The 17,661-nt window shown below is 38.9% G+C and overlaps 1 protein-coding gene across 1 annotated transcript in view; it reads left to right on the top strand.

Moving 5' to 3' along the window:
- The first annotated feature begins 404 nt into the window (after nucleotides 1–404).
- UBXN7 (UBX domain protein 7) overlaps nucleotides 405–17,661 on the top strand; it is a 63,030-nt gene continuing 45,773 nt past the window's right edge. Inside the window, exon 1 of the mRNA XM_079156236.1 lies at nucleotides 405–555. Within this exon, the coding sequence (XP_079012362.1) occupies nucleotides 483–555 (73 nt within the window). The 5' untranslated portion in view covers nucleotides 405–482. The remainder of the gene's footprint in view (nucleotides 556–17,661) is intronic.

Genomic DNA, 17,661 nt, shown 5'->3' with positions numbered 1-17,661 from the left:
GTACAGGAGTCGTTTCAGGACGAGGATGTAGGATTTGTACTTTGATGGAAACTGCAAGAAATCTAGCAGAGTGCAGCGGAGTTGCAAAAAAGAAAAAAATATATATCGTTACGGACAGTTGGGTCTATTAGTAAAGTTGGTGAAGCTGAAACGCGAAGAATCTATTACGTGCGGAAACCGGAGCTTCCTTCGGAAACTGGAATCAACACTGAGCCTTTAAGGTTGGCCTAGGAACTTTGGAGAGGAAGGCACTAAGTGTTGCAAAGAGATTGCGGCGAGCAAGCTGCACCCAACAGCCTACCCAAAAGCCGAGCGCGCTCTGGGCCGGGGCAAATGCGCCTGCGCGGGTCCCTCGCGACGGGGGCGAGAGGGGCGGAGCATGGGGGCGGTCAGTGAGCCTGCGCAAACCGCGCGGCGAGGTGGGGGAGGGCGGTCCGTGTGTGTCTGTGTTGTTGTTCGGCGGCGGCGGCGGCGGCGGTAAGATGGCTGCCCACGGGGGCTCCGCGGCTTCCTCGGCGCTGAAGGGGTTAATTCAGCAGTTCACCGCCATCACCGGTAAGAGACGCGGTTACCGGAAGGTGGAGAGTGGGGTCCGCGGTGGGCGGTGGGGCTGACCCTAGCTTCCCCTTACCTTCGTGCATTACTCCCTCGGGCTTTACCCACAGCTCGAGTCCTCCCTCCAGATCTAGAGGCGACGACGGCGGCGGGGTCTTGGGTTCAGGCGGGCGACAGCTCCCCCGCGCTCCCCAGTTCCTCGTTCTCCGTCTCCTAGCAATTTGGAGAGAGACCCCCACGCCCCCTGCCAACCCAGACCGGGGTTGGGCCGAGCCCGCCGGTCCCCGCTGGCCGGCGGACCTGGGGGCGGGAGGAGTGGGGGGCCGCACCCGGGCCACCGCCCTCCTCCTCCTTCATCACCTCTTGTGTGTGCAGCCCACAGACAAGGGGGTGCAGTGCATCCTTTCGCTCCTCCTGCCTTTCTTCCCCGGCCAGGTCATTCTCACCCGCGTCCCTGGCTTGCCCTCCCCTTTCTGGGCCCCTCGGAGCCTTCGCGGTGGCCCTGGCGTGTTCGGCCCTCCGGTTTTAACGGCGAGGCCGGTGGGTTCCGCAGAGCCTTTACACATCCCGAGGGGGACGAGCCGCCAGAAACCGGGGGTGTTGACGAGTACCTTAGGGACTGAGGCTTTAAGAGAAGAAAGAGGGGGAACCCCCCAAGCTTAATAGGAAGGTCTGGAGAAATCCTGGGTGGCTTTTCCCACCTCCCCATAATAAAATATGTCATAAAGACCAAGACGATGGCGCCTGAGCCTCCTGCTGATAAAATAGGGATGGCGGCGGAAACTTCTTTGAGAGAAATCTGTTCCTGGGTGTCAGTACCCCCCAAACCTTAGGCCTAGGTTTTTATTTCCCTTTGGACCCCTGCGAAGGGCACACGCAGATCCTCTTACCGCCTGGAGGAAAGGCCCTAAGCCATTCTATGAATTCGCTCTGTCTTGTTTCTCTCTGATGGTGCTGAACTTTTTTTGCATGAGTTATTAGAGGGCGGAGCAAATGATGAAGTTCTCTGTGGAGTGATTTGAGAGAAGAGTACTCCATGTGCCTGAGTTTAATTTTGCCGTTCTAGTTTGTCATTTTGTAAAGAGGTCAGAATGTTAGTTCCCTTTTTTAACATATCTATACTTTCTTCGGTCGTAATTTGTTAAATACAGAGAATATTTCCACTGTTAATTGTCTTAGAATTTGATATGTAGGATCTGGTTAAGTAAACTTTTACGTCATTTTAACCTGTAAGGTTCTATGCAAGTTGCCGTTTTGTAATTAGTTTCGTTTTTTGCTCTGCAACTACGCGTTTGATTCATTGTCTGTCTTGTGGCATGAAATATGACAAGAAGATTGGTAAAGTAAAATTGGGACGATGAGTGGGACTTTTCATAATTTGAAATTTTGTGATTGGATTATTGTATTTAAGATGTAGTGGATTTTCCATTGTCTGACCAAATCATTGTTACTGAAGAAAACTTCAAAATTATTTTGTATATAAATTAATATTGCTGCATTGTTTATTTAGAAAAATCTTTGTAGTGAATACCATAGAGAAGTGAGTATCTTTTTCTTGTGTGTGTGGAATGAGGTGGTTAGAATTGAATCCAGGGCCCGGCAAGTTAGGTAAGCACTATGTCACTGAACTACATCCTCAGCACTTTTAATTTTTTTTGGAATGGGGTACTTGTGACCACTGAGCCACATTCCCAACCCTATTTTGTATTTTTATTTAGAGAACAAGGTTTCACTGAGTTGCTTAACACCCTGCTTTTGCTGAGTCTGGCTTTGAACTCATGATCATCCTGCCTTAGATCCCCTTGCTGCTGGGATTATAGGCCTAGACACCGCGCCCCCTCTAATTTTATTTTTGAGTCAGGGTCTTGCTCAGTTGTCTAGACTGACCTGGAACTTGCCTCCTAAGTAGCTGGGATTACAGGTGTGTGCCACCATGCCTGACTTGAATATCATTATTATTTCTTTAGATTTCCTAGAGATGGTTTAAGTTGCCGTTTATTAATTTCAGTTTCTTAATTCAAAATACTACCCATCAGAAATTCAAATCTTTTTACCCCACATTACTTCTTCTTATGAAACATTTTAAGATACACAAAAAAAACAAAGTGTGGTGAGATAAATAGACTTACTTAATTGTTCTGATTTTTTTTCTGCCTGCAAATCTACACAGCCTGTTTCTTGGTCACAGGCCTCTGTATTGCTGAGTTAAGTTGTAGTCTCAGTAAACAATGATCATCTATCTGAAAGTTTAAGAAGGGAAAATTTCTTAGACTGTTTTTGATGTGTTGTGGATTTATTTCTTTTCATTTCTTTGATGGGAATTAACCCCAGGGCCTCAACACATGCTAAGCACTTGCTCTACCTCAGAGCTACACTCCCAGCCCTCTAAAGGTGAACAGGTCTTTTATTGGGGGGTGGGCCAGGGATTTGAATCCAGGACCTCAGGAATGCTAAAAGTGTGCTCTGCTCCTGAACTATATCCCTAGGAGTGTTGTGAATTCCTATTGATACTTTTTGGGATTCATTTTATGATAGTGATTAACCATTAGAAATACATGATAAACTGGGCAAGGTAGTATACAATTTAGTTCCAGCTACTTGAGAAGCTGAGGCAGGAGTATCACTTGAGTCCTGGAATTGAAGGCCAGTCTGGGTAGTATAGTGAGATCCTATGTCCAAAAAATAATAATACTAGTAATAACAATTATAATCCCTTTGAACTGTTTGTTTTTAGTTGCTGACAGACCTTTATTTGTTTATTTATATATGGTGCTAAGAATCGAACCCATAACCTCATACATGCTCGGCAGGCGCTCTACCACTGAGTTATAACTCTAGCCCGCTTTGAACCTTTTTCACATACCTTAAAAGGAATTTCAGAGGACTGGGGTTGTAGCTCTGTGGTAGAGCACTTGCCTGGCATGTGTGAGGCCCTGGGTTCAATCCTCAGCACCACATATAAATAAATAAAATAAAGGTTCATTGAAAAAAAAAAATTGGGGGGACTTGGCGTGGTGACAGATGCCTGTAATCCCAGTGACTTGAAAGAGTGAGGTAGGAGGATCTCAGGTTCAGAGTCAGCAACTTAGTGAGATTCTAAGCAACCTTGCCGAGACCCTGTCACAAAATAAAAAAGGGCTGGGGATGTGGCTCAGTGGTTAATTGCTCCTGAGTTCAATCCCTAGTACAAAAAAAAAAAAAAGTAGTAGAAGAAGAAAAAAGAAATTTTAGGTGTTCTTCCAAGAGGTCAGTTCTATATACATTTTATTTCATTTTATATATATTTATTTATGGTGCTGAGTATCGAACTTAAGGCCTCACACATGCCAGGCAAGCACTCTACCACTGAGTCACAACTCCAGCCCCCCACATGCATTTTAAATTGCAGTGTTTATGATTAAAAGTATTTGATATTCAGTTGCCGGATGAATTAGACTGACCTTAACAGCTTATACTGTAATTTTCAAAAGGTTTTTTGAGGCTCAGTATTCTGGTAAAAGCAAGTAAGTTCTTCAAAAATGTGAGTCGTACTTTTTTTTTTTTTTTACTAGAAGGCAGAATTGAAAGAGTTTTGATAAATCTTATTTCTCACAAAAATAGGAACAAGTCTCTCCATATAAAATAATATGGTGAGGCTGGGCATGGTGGCGCACGCCTGTAATCCTAGTGACTCCAGAGGCTGAGGCAGGAGTATCACAAGTTCAAAGCCAGACTCAACAACTTAGCAGGCACTTAGCAACTCAGCAAGACCCTGTCTCTAAATAAAATACATTTAAAAAATAAAAGGACTGGGGATGTGGTTCAGTGGTTAAGCACCCCTGATTCAATCTTCAGTACCAAAGTAATAATAATAGTAATAACAACAACAATAATAATAATATGACTAATAATGACTGATTTTTTTTTAATAAAATGTATGTGACAATATGAAGTAACTTTGAAAAAAGGGAAGAAACTAATCCTTCATTCTCACAGTAGCAGTATTCTTATTTTTACTTATTAACTTTCAATTCTGGTTTACATGCTTATTTGCACTGTGGATCTTAGTATTCATAATACAGAATTCTGAAATTTTTGCATAACGTTATATTATAAACATTTTTCTGTAAAAAATCAGACTGATAAGCACGTGGCAAGGGGAATGATGTTCTTAGATGCCTTCAGAGTTATCTAATGCTATGTACAAAAACTGATGCTGTTACTTTATAGTCATACAACATTTTACAATATTATGCAGTTTGATCTTCAGTGATATTCATTGTATGTGGCTTTGGATGATTGTTAATTGCTTTACAGAAGTCATATCAAGTTTCAGAACATGAAGAAAGAATATGCTGCTGCATCTGTTTCGGAAGACAGTTTTTAAATATGTTTTGAATCATGGCAGCATCTCAGCACCAACTTTGGGCTGACATTCAGCCCCACACATAGAAAATGTATATGTACAATCAGAATAATTCATGGGGCAAGAATGAGGGATACATAGATACTGTAGGTAGAAATAACTAACAATCAGAACAATCAGAAAATGGAGACTGGGAAGAGTGTAAGATGTTACTAGGATAGAATTTCATAGAGCTTTGTACATAGTAGGCATTCATATATACTTCCTGAAATTACAGAATCTCATTTGTGGAAGAGACCTCAGTTTAACCTTTACTAAAATAATTGAATGAATGGATATTTAAAAATTAGAAACTGTGTGTGGTATTTGACTTGGTGGCCAATTTCTGTTCTTGTTGTTTTGTATAGTACATTTCTCTTGGGCTAATGTTCTCTTGGGCTATGTATTAGTAAAGGTGGTTACAAGTTTTCTAGATTTTAAAGGATAACTGTTAGAATTTTAAGAACCATTTCAAAAGGTGATTATGAAGTTTGAGAAGAAAGTTAAGGGAGATCATACATACACACCAGGGATTGAACTCAAGGGCACTTAACCACTGAACCACATCTCCATCCCTTTTTTGTATTTTATTTAGAGACAGTGTCTCACTGTATTGCTTAGCACCTCCCTAAGTTGCTGAGGCTCTCTTTGAACTCATGATCCTCCTGCCTCAACCTCCAGAGCTGCTGGGATTACAGGTTTGCACCACCACAATAATGATTTTGAGTTGTAAATTAAATCTTAGTAAAGCATTCAGTATTTATTGGTAGACTGTTATATGGCAGGCATAGTTCAGATCTTAAGTTTACAACCAAGAGTAAGACATAGTGTTATGGTCAGTAAGCTTTAAGGTTAACGAAAATATAAACAACATAAGTAGACATTGTAATACAGTGACTAAAAAGGAGCTAATGTGGGAACACAAAAGAGGGAGATCAAGAAAGATTTCCCTAGTCAGGTGCAATGGCACATACCTATAATCGAAGCTACTCAGGAGGCTGAGGCAGAAGTACCACAAGTTTGAGGCGAGCCTGGACAGCTTAGTGAAATTCTATCTCAACATCAAAAATACAAAGGACTGGGGATGTAGTGCACCCCTGGGTGCAATCCTCAGTACTGAAGGGGGGAAAAAAGGGCAGAAAGTCTTCCCAGAAGAAATAAGATATGTTTTGTTTTCTTTTGGTACCAGGGGTTGAACTCAGTGATACTTAACTAATGAGCCACATTGCCGGCCCTTTTTATTTTTTATTTTGAGGCTGGGTCTAACCAAGTTGCTGAGGCTGGCTCTGATTTTGTGATCCTCCTGTTTCAGCCTCCTGAGTTGCTGGGATTACAAATGTGCTCCACTGTGCCCAGTAGAATAAATTATTTTTTTTTTAAATAGGATTTTTTATTTTGAGTTTTCTTTTTTTTTCTTTTCTTTTTAGTTGTCGATGGGGCCTTTATTTTATTTATTTACATGCGGTGCTGAGGATCGGAACCAGTGCCTCACATACACTAGGCAAGTACTCTACCATTGAGCCACAACCCCAGCCCAATAATTTTTTACATAAAAAAACCTGGAGGAGAGAAATTTCTAGCAGGAAGAATATGTGCAGAGGTGTGGAGGAGAAAGGGATGTATACATACAGAGGTGAGAGAGGAGACAGTAAGTCTAGGGAGTTGGTATTAATTCCAAGTGAATAAGGCATAGCTAGTGGGAGATGAAATAAATGGAACTGAAGGGTTAAACAGGTACCAGATTGAGAAGTATCTTGTAAACCAATTTAGGAATTCTGACTTTTTTTGAATGTAGTATGGAAGGAGTGACTTACTCAAAATTGGTTTTAAGAAAAAGCTACTTGACTATAGTGGTGAAGAGATAAGCACTAGAAGACTGTTGCATTAATCCAAGAAAGATTTTGGTGTCCTGACATAAAGTGGAAGAGAAGATTTCTGAAAGAACTGGGAAGAAATCTAAGGAGTCACAATGAAACTTAGGATTCTGTATTGGACATCTATGGATATAACATGCAATTATGAAGTTCTGGGATAGTAGAAGAGGTTTGGTGAGTTGATTAATTCAATTTTGGATAAGTTAAGGTTCTGCCAGTGGGAACTGTTCAACATGAATGTTTGGGTCTAGAAAGAGGTCTGAGAGATCTGTCATATTGGTGGCATTTAAAGTTAAAGAAGTGGATGACATCTTGCAGGGAGAGTATTGTGAGAAAATAGTAGGCTCTGGGACACAAAACTGAAGGAACATCAACATCTGGAGGACTATAAAGAAGAAAGTAAACAAGAGACCCAGGAGAAACTAATGTAGGAAGTAAGCCAGGAAAGAATGATGGCCCTTCAAACATCAGAAACATGGTGATACCTTATATTGGATAGGCACAGTAGGAAATCAGAAATCCTAGAGGTTCGTTTTGTTTTTTGTTTTGCTCAGGGCTGGAAGATAACGTTAGAAACCATCTTGACTCTTTTCTGAGTTAGATAAAATTGCCAACAGAATTAAACTGACTTAGATATGTCTAGGAGAATACTTATCAAACTTATTTGTAGGAAAGGACCCTTTCCCCTTATTTTAAAATTTGCAGTCTTCATGTATCAGTATTTTTGTAAAATATAATAAAATTAATTATGAAGACATAAAAATAAAAGCCCACTAGATTCAGTCCCTAGCACTGCAAAAAATAAAATAAGGTGTAATTTACATGCAGAAAATTTTTACCCTATTTGTTTTATAGGTTACATAACTTTTTAAAAAATTTTTTTAAATATATACTTCAGTTGTCAGTGGACCTTTATTTTACTTATTTATATGTGGTGCTGAGAATCGAACCCAATGTGTCACACATGCCAGACAAGCACTCTCCCCCTGAACTATACAGCTCCAGCCCCTAGTTACATATATTTTGATAAATAAAACAATCCTTTCACCACTAGCACAGTTGAGATGTAGGACAAGCCTGGTGTAGTGGTGAGTGTCTATAGTCCTAGCTACTCTGAAGGCTGGGTAGGAGGATCACTTGAGCCCATGTGGTTGAGACCAAATAGAGCAACAGCAGGAACCCGCCTCAGGGATAAATAAAAGGAGGATGCAGAACAGTTTCTGCTTCTTTGTAGTTACCCCTACACCTGTAACTTAAATCGTTTAAGTCTGATTTTTTTTTTCCCCTACAATGTCTTAAATGGAATCATAGTGCGTAACCTTTTGAATCTGGTTTCTTTCCTTTAGCATATTGCATTTGAAATTCATTCACATTTTGTGGTGTCTGTAGTTCCTTCCTGTTACTGGTGAATAGTATAACATTTTATGGCTATTTATTTGGTATTGGGGATTGAACCCAGAAGTGCTTTATCACTGGACTACATCCCCAGTTCTGTTTATTTTTTGAGAAAGTGTCTCACCAAGTGGTTGAGGGCCTTACTTAATTGCTGAGACTAACCTTGAATTTGGAATCATCCTGCCTCAGCCTCCTGACTCTGGGATTTAGTTGTGCGCCACCACAGTTATGTTAACTTTATTTATCTGTCCCTCAAATTAAGCAAACTTGTATTGTTTCCAATTTGGGGAAATTACAGATAAAACTGCTAGAAACATTAGTGTGCAAGTACATGAATTTAAGTTTTCATTTCCTTTGGATGCATACCTAGTTTGTTTATTGGATCTTATATGTCTAAATTGCTAAAGAAACTGCCAGATTTTTTTTTAAGAGTCAACCATACCATTTTTCATTTTTAAGCAGTATAGAAGAGTTTTGTTGTTCTCTTCTTGGCAGCACTTGGTATCTTAGGGTGTGCTTTCTTTCTTTCTTTCTTTTTTTTTTTTTTGCCTTTTTATTCAGTGTATAATAGAATCTCATTGTGGTTTTAATTTGCATTTCCCTAGGGGCTATTGCTTTGGGGCATTTTTTCCATATGATAACTTGCCATCTATAATTCTTCTAATCTTCAGCATCTAATTATTAGGTTCAGTGACATAAAATTACTCCATAAGGTTGCTATCAGAGTTTCTAAATACTTGCACTGGAATTTTCTGGTTTTTTTTTTTTTTGTTGTTGTTGTTTTGTTTTGTTTTAACTGTTTGAGGACCACACTTTGGGTAACACTAGTCTAGGTATAATGGCAGATCAGGGACCAGAACTTCAGTGCCTTTATTCCTAGGCTTATGCATTTTTACTGTGTCACTGCTTCCCAATCTCAGTAGGTTTTTTTTTGTTTGTTTGGTTTTGGTTTTTAAGTTGTAGATGGACACTTTTTTTTTTTGTCTTTATGTGGTGCTAAGGATCGAACCCAGTGCCTCATATGTGGGAGGCAAGCGCTCTACCACTGAGCTACAGCCCCAGTCCAAGTAGTTTGTTTTTGATCCATTGAATATTGCTTTTTAAATTTAACACTTAGCTGCTGGGTGTGGTAGTGCATACTGTAATCGCGGCAGCTCTGGAGACTGAGGCAGGAGGTTTTCAAGTTCAAAGCCAGCCTCAGAAAAAGCTAGGCACTAAGCAACTCAGCAAGACCCTGTCTCTAAATAAAATACAAAAAAGGTCTGGGGATATGGCTCAGTGGTCTAGTGCCCCTGAATTCAATCCCCAATACAGCCCCCCACAAAAAATTAATCCCTCGCTTTATCATTTCATTTCCCTTGGACTTAATAAATTTAGTGCTTTGTGTATACATTTTTTTTATTAAAAATCATAAGTTTACATAGGGCAATGTTGTTTGATTCATTCTGTTATTTTTCCCTTCCCCCACCCCTCCCACCCCTCTTTTCCCTCTATACAGTCCTTCCTTCCTCCATTCTTACCACCCTCCTTATCCCTAACCCTAAACCTAACCCTAATGCTAACCCCACCTACCCCCCATTATATGTCCTCATCCGCTTATCAGCGAGATCATTCGTCCTTTAGTTTTTTGAAATTGGCTTATCTCACTTAGCATGATATCCTCCAATTTCATCCATTTGCCTGCAAATGCCATAATTTTGTCATTCTTCATGGCAGAGTAATATTCCATTGTATATATATGCCACAGTTTCTTTATCCATTCATCAACTGAAGGGCATCTAGGTTGGTTCCATGTTTTGTGTATACATTAATTTTTTTTTCTGTTCTTGAAAACTTAAAAGCTTGCTAAGTGAAGACATAAAAGTTTCCAAATATTTCTTAGTTGCCACTCCCTTTTCCTTTGTGTATAGTTATAGTTTACTCTGTTACTATTGCTGGGAGAAATATGGAACCAAAAAGTAACCCCTTTGTGTCCCTTTCATTTCTATAAAGGAGTTGAAAAAAAATAAATCTGTGACTGCTACACTTTGCTTCCTTGATTGTAGTTAAAAGACATCCTCCTTTTGACACTAATAGTAATATAGTGTATAGGCATAAGGAACTATTAAAGTTTGTACTATCTCTTGACTCTTCCTTGCAGCTGTGTTAGACAGGGACTGCGTCATAGGTTTGGGGCTGTTTCCTGTATCTAGCCATTAATGAAGAAAAGGGTGTAAAGGAGACAACAGCAAGGAAATGGCCACTCATAAATTGTGTGCCATAAACTGAGTTAAATATGCCATTCAGTACCATTAGTAAGCTTAAAATAGATGGAAGAAAGAAAGCTAAAGGATAGATAAAGGAGCACATTTGGTGACTAACAGGATAATGGGATTCCTGCCATAGATTATAGATTACTAAGTGAATTAAGCTATCTTTTTGTTACCTATAAATTGGGAATTCATAATAAGCCCATTTTCACAAGTTTGTTTGCAAACTTGTTTTATTAAACCCTCCTTAAAAGGTATACTTTAATGATAAAATAGAAATCTCAATTCTTCATTCTTTTTATTTTTGGGGTGCTAGTGATTGAACTCAGGGCTTTATGCTTGCTAGGCAAATGCTCTACCACTGAACTAAGATCCCAGAAGCCCAAGTTTTTATAACTGACCCATTAAATTGTTATTACTGGCACTGCGGGGAATAGCTTATTGGTAAGGCACCAGCTCAGGGTCATGGGTTTGATCTCTAGCCCCTCCCAACCCCCCAAATATTATCACCTTTGGGTTTATAGATAAAATTTGCCTTTTAAGACTTATAGACAGGGTTGGGGTTATAGCTCAGTGGTAGAGGGCTTGCTTAGCATGTGTGAGGCACTGGGTTCAATCCTCCTCACCACATAAAAATAAAGGTATTGTGTCCATCTATAATTTAAAAACATTTTAAAAAGACTTCCAGTCATTAAGAACTACCATACTGGAGCCTTTACTTATCTTTTGGTTAGCTTCTGTTTCTAAAACAATATACTAAGAGGCACAACAACTGATACACTATGAATGACTGATTATGCCAGAACAGATGCTAAGATGATTTCTCTTTATTTAAGATATGGTACACTTTGCTTTATGGGCTTCTTTTCTAAAACTACCTTTCTTTAATCTTGCCAAGGCTTAGCATATGTTTCCTTAAAAAAAGAAAAAAAAAAAATTGCAGAGTCTGATGGCTTCTATTCACAGCTACTGGGGATACTGAGGTGGGAATATAAAACCCCAGGCCTCATGCATGATAGGCAAGTGTTCTACCCCAGAGTCACATCCCCAGCCCACCCTTAGTAACTCTAAAGATGAAAATCATTCTGTCAAATTGTCCACAGAGGTATAATAGAACCATCCCAAGATGTGCTGTGGATTGTGTCGGTTCTAGCATTAAATGGATGAGGGAGAATTATGGACCAGATGGCAAAAGGTCTCTCCTCATCTTAATTTTGGACCCTGAGTATTGACACCCTCTGCCCCAAAATATTACAGTTGTTATTTTATTATGGTTTTGTTATTTTTGTGTCTTGAAATCTTATAAGAATTCCTTTTAATAAATTGTATTTTAATCTTTGGTTCTACTTGGAAATTTTGGAGTACTTACAGATTCTTGTTACTCCGTTTTCTGTTGCTTTAGTCTGTCACACTGGAGTGGTGTTTAGTTGATACAGATTTCTTTGGTTCAGATCCCTTTCATGTATCATTTCATCCTTTATCTGTAACATTCATTTTTTAAAAAAAATTTTTTTTAGTTGTAGATGGACATAATACCTTTATTTTATTTATTCTTTTTTTAATGTGGTGCTGAGGATTGAACCCAGTGCTTCACACATGCCAGGCAAGTGCTCTACCACTGAGCTACAACCCTAGAAATGTAACATTCACTTTTTAATAGTTCTTTTGTCCCCCAATAGTAGGATTTGAGCCCAGGGGTGCAGTAGCTGAGATTACAAGCATGGGACATTGTGTCCAGCTGGGTTTTTTTGTTTGTTTGTTTGTTTAATGAGTGTTTAACGTGAGAGAGACATAGATTCATAGCATCAGATGAGTAAGAAAAATAAACTTGATTATCCTGTTCTGTTTACTGTCTGACAAAATGTCATTCTCCATAACCTACATATGAATAGTCACATTTTATGCTATATGTTTTTCATTTGTTGTTTATGTATAGCTTGTATACCACATGACCTTGAACAGTGTATATTTTTTAAGAGCTTATTAATCCTTTGTCAATTAAGAACTGCGCCAGGTTCTTTTATGTCATTTTTTCTTAATCTCCACAAGCACTTCATGAAGTTGGTGATTACCCATTTTATAACTGAGGGATCTCAGGCCTTCAGAAACTAGTAATTTACTCAAAGTCACACAGCTACTCAATGACAGAACTAGGATTTATACTCAGGTTTATCTGAGTAGTTCCTAGGCTCTTGATATCTATACCGTATTCCTTAAACTGTGTACAGAAGGAAATATGAAGAATGTTTTCTCTTTATTACTAAGCACAGGACTGGACAGAAGCAAAAATTTGATATATTTTAACTGCTTGGTGTCTTTCTATCCCCAGGTACTTGGTGTATTTTTGATGCCCTAAGTTCATCCTGTGTGGCACTTAATTTAGGTGTTACTTACCTCTTCCTCCAAAGACACTTGACATGCTAAAACTACTTTAAGTTGTTTAAATTTCTTCTTCAAATTTGTATTCTCTATATATCAAACCTTAATTCATTATTACTGGCTTTTAGGAAGGAGCAGTATGATTGGATTAATTCAGGTAGTGAAATGATTGATACATTTTACTCTTCAGTTAGTGCTTATATTTTAAATAAAATGTTTTTCCCAATTAATGTCTTAATTGATAATATTTTAGGCAACATAATAAAGTAAAGAAAAAATTAGGCAGTTAGGGAAGGCTTTTGAAATAGACCAAAAGGTTGACAGATCTATTTGCTCGAAGATTAGCTTAACAAATTCCTGATTTTCATAGTGTCATTTATTTCATATCGATGGCACTGGCATTGGAGTTTCAGTAGGAGTAGGGTGGCAGAAAGGGAGACAGTGACAGTTCTTATGCATTGGGCATTTTTGTTGAAATTTTTATCAACAAATAAATTTCAAAATGAGAGCCAACAGTATTAAATGTTTTTATAGTAGTGCCATCAGCATGTTCTTTGTGCATTTTGTGGTACTTCAGGGCTGTGTGAGCACTTAGGCAAGAACCAAAATAGTATAAATGAACTGTCAATTATCTAAAAGGAGTTAAGAATTGGTAGATTCCTTGAGCAACTGGTTTTAGAGTTTATTGGGAGACAGATGTTAATGCTTCATCTCTGCTAGAACAGGCAGCCACAGTAATCTACTTTCAGAAATGCTAATAACTTTCAGAAGCTGCTGTGTAGTTAAGTAAATTAAAATGACAGAGTGTAGTAGATCCTAAACTTTTCTTTTTTTTTTTTCTTTTGCCGGGGGTACTAGGATTGAACCAAGTGCTTTACCACTGAGCCACAATCCCAGCCCTTTATTTTTTATTTTGAGTTAGGGTCTCAGTAAGTTGCTTAGGGCCTTGCTGAGTTGCTGAGGCTGGCCTTGCATGAGGTCCTCCTGCCTCAGCCTCCCAAATTGCTGGGATTGCACTAGGCTGAACACTGAATTTTTAGGTTGGCGTTTAAAAAGTACAACATAGTATAATTGGAGACATTGTAAGAACATTAGGAAAGCATTGAAACAAAGCCTTAACTTTTAAGAATAAGGATATGGGAAGTTGATTATCAAACTTGTGTTGTTTTGCCCCTGAGAATTTGTATTTAATTACCTGACATAGGTTGGCTATTGGGCTATTTGAACTCTTTTTCCTCAAAAAATTTATATTTTTATTTCAAGATTTCTCTTTCCTTCTTCTCCCTCCTTCTGTCTTATTCCTTCTCCCCCCTCTGTTCCTGCCTACATTCCCTCCTTCTTTTGCTAGGGATCAGTCCCACAGTTTCAAGAAAGCTAAACATATGCTCTGCCACTGAGCTGGGCCCAGACAAGAGATTTCATTTTATATAGTGTTTTCTGAAGGTGAAAATGTAAATTTGTACATACTACAATTTGAGAATTTTTGTTTCAGTTTGAATGCGTACTTAGAGAGAGGTAACTGGAATGAGAAAATGAGAACTGGGCCATTCCATTGAGTTTTTAGTTTGTAAGATAGAAGAGCTAGCAGAAACAAGAATAGAGTTTAAGACACCAAAAGAAAGTATGTACCTATTGCTCCATCTACTTTAGGGTGAGGCAAGGAGGTGGGGAAAGGTCCAGAACTTAACAGAAAGCTGGGTATTTAGTATGTTGTCAGGAAAAAATGAGAGGAATGATTTGACTGATACCACTATCCAAATCCTGCAGATAATGGTTTTGTGAAGTACCACCAGCGGACCTATTTACCACATGTAGACCATTGTGGCTGGAGGAAACAGTATAGACTTGAGAGCAGAGGGATATAAAATAGGAGAAGTAAATAAAGGTCAGATTTTGTATGTAATTTAAGAGAGATTAACTTTTCCAGTTAGCAGTGTATAACTGTTAAAGTAGGGGAGATAATCAATTAAATTATTTTATAGTATAGAGAATATATCAGTGAGGAGCCTGACCAAGAGCAGTGAGGTGCAGTAGTTCTTGAAAGTCGTGTTAGACTGTAGCAGTGAGCAAAGAGAAGAGGTAAGGTGGGAGTGGTATTAATCAGATGAAACTGTAGGATTTATTGGTTGACAGATGGCATGTTCACACTTGAGGGAGAAAGAAGAGTAAGAAAGTTTCTTAAATTGAATAATATATGAACCCTTTTTAAGAAAAAAATCTCCTTGTTCCCATGTAGCTTAAATTATCACGTATGCCCACATATAAGAAATCCCAAATATATGTCTAGTGTTTTGTTTTTCCTCTGTTCTTGCATAGTAGTCAATACAGACCACCTCTTTGTGAAAAGTATGAGGATTTCTCCTTACCAGCAAGCAAGCAATTTTATAGCTGCCTATATCAAGCTTGTCTTCTAATCCAGTTCATTTCCTGGATTGTACCTGGAGACAGTGTCAGATCCCACAGGTTGAGACTCAGTCCCCAAGACTGCCCTGTCTTCTTTAGATGCCAGTTGCAAGCCCCAGGTTGTTTTTACCTGTCTGTGCTTTTGACTGACTGTATACATGCCCGCCCCCCTTTTCTGATTCAGTTAATTTGCTCTAGCAGCTCACAGAATGCGAACACTTAAGTTTCCCAGTAAAGGATTATTTCAAAGGCTTCAGATAAAGAGATACATAGGGAGCGGTATGGAGAAGGGATGTGGAGCTTCCTTGCCCTCTCTGGGTACAGCATCCTCCAGGAACCTAACTTATTTGTCTATGCAGAAACTCTCTGAATCCTATGTTTTCTGTTTTTTAAGTGGAGACTTCATTACATAAGTGTCATTAAATCCTCAGAAAGTGGGGATCATTTTAACCTTCAGTCCTTCCTTCTCTTGAGGTTCAATAGGACTGAGTCTCAGTCCTCTAATCCCACCTTCATCTTTGGGGAGAGCAGCCCCCATCTTGAAGCTACCTTGGGACTGCCAGCCATTAGTCATTTCAGTTGAACACCAAAAGACACTTAGCACCAAAGATTCCAAGAATTTTAGAAATTGTACTCCAGAAAAGATGTAGAAGACCAAATATATATATTTGTTTGTTGGTTATTACTTTTTAAACTTTGGGTTTTCATTTCCCAGAAGAAAAGAATGGAAGAAAAAGAGGTTTGATCTTCTGGGAAGAGTCTCTGGGACTCACTCCTTCTATTTTGTCTTTTCTTTGAAGATTCTTTAGAGATTCTCCATTGCAGTTGGACAGATGTGTCCTACTGCAAGTATGACAGCCATCCAGGAGAAAAACATTCCAGTTCTCCAACCCTGTCACATATCATGTCATGCCACCATCATTGAAGAAGGAAGGAGAGCCAAATGTCAAGACAGGCTGAGGGGGATCACTCAGGCAATCTACAGAATCCTCACCTTTAAACAAGCAAGCCATGTATTTGTTGATCACCTGTATATCTTCTTCTGTGTCTGTCCAGTTCCTTAACCCATTTATTGATTGGGTTGTTTGTATTTTTGGTATAAAGTTTTTTAAGTTCTTTATAAACTTTGGAGATTAGTGCTCTATCTGAAGTGTGTGTGGAAAAGATTTTCTCCCACTCTGTAGGCTCTCTCTTCACATTATTGTTTTTGCTGAGAAAAAGCTTTTTAGTTTGAATCCATCCCATTTATTGATTCTTGCTTTTATTTCTTGCCCTCTGGGAGTCTTGTTAAGGAAGTCTGGTTGTAAACCAACATGATGAAGATTCGGGCCTACTTCTTCTTCTGTTTGGTGAAGGGTCTCAGGTCTAATTCCTAGATCCTTGATCCATTTTGAGTTGAGTTTTGTACAGGGTGAGAGATAGGGGTTTAATTTCATTTTACTGTATATGAATTTCCAGTTTTGCCAGCACCATTTGTTGAAGAGGCTATCTTTTCTCCATTGTATGTTTTTGGCACCTTAGATTTCATCTAACTCCAGTTAGAATGGCTATTATCAAGAATACAAGCAATAATAAGTGTTGGCATGGATGTGGGGAAAAAGGCACATTCATACATTGCTGGTGGAGTTGCAAGTTGGTGCAGCCACTCTGAAAAGCAGTTTGGAAATTCCTCAGAAAACTTGGAATGAACCCGCCATTTGACCCAGCTATTCCACTCCTTGGTTTATACCCAAAGGACTTAAAATCGGTATACTACAGTGATGCAGCCACATCAATGTTCATAGCAGCTCAATTCACAATAGGTAGATTGTGGAACCAACCTAGATGCCCTTCAGTTGATGAATGGATAAAGAAACTGTAGTATATATACACAATGGAATATTACTCAGCCATAGAGAAGAATAAAATTGTGACATTGGCTGGTAAATGGATGGAATTGGAGAATATCATGCTAAGTGAAATAAGTCAAGTGCAAAAAACCAAAGGCTGAAAGTTTTTTTCTGATAAGTGGGTGATACATAATGGGAGAGGGGTTGGGGGGTTGCAAGAGAACAATGGAGGAACTTTGGATGGTGTAGAGGAAAATGAGGTGGCAGGGTTGGGGAAGGAAAGATAATAGAATGAAACAGACATTATTATCCTATGTACATGTATGACCTGATTACCTGAATGGTGTGAATCTATATTGTGTACAACCATAGAAATGAAAAGTTGTACCCCATTTGTGTACAATGAATCAAAATGCAGTCTGTAAAAAATAAAAAAAAAAAAAATGCTCATGTAAAACAAAACAAAACAAAACAAAACAAAAAAATCCAAGAGAGATTCCCATGGCAAATAAAGGAAAAGAAAGTAAGCAACCTCCCTCCACCCCTGATTAAGAAAGAAAGAGGCAAAAGGAAAAGGGAAGAGAGTATAGAGG

Source organism: Sciurus vulgaris (genome assembly GCF_902686455.1).
Source record: "Sciurus vulgaris genome assembly, chromosome: 10".
Classification (NCBI taxonomy): Eukaryota; Metazoa; Chordata; class Mammalia; order Rodentia; family Sciuridae; genus Sciurus; species Sciurus vulgaris.
This window is presented reverse-complemented; position numbering and strand designations above follow the sequence as displayed.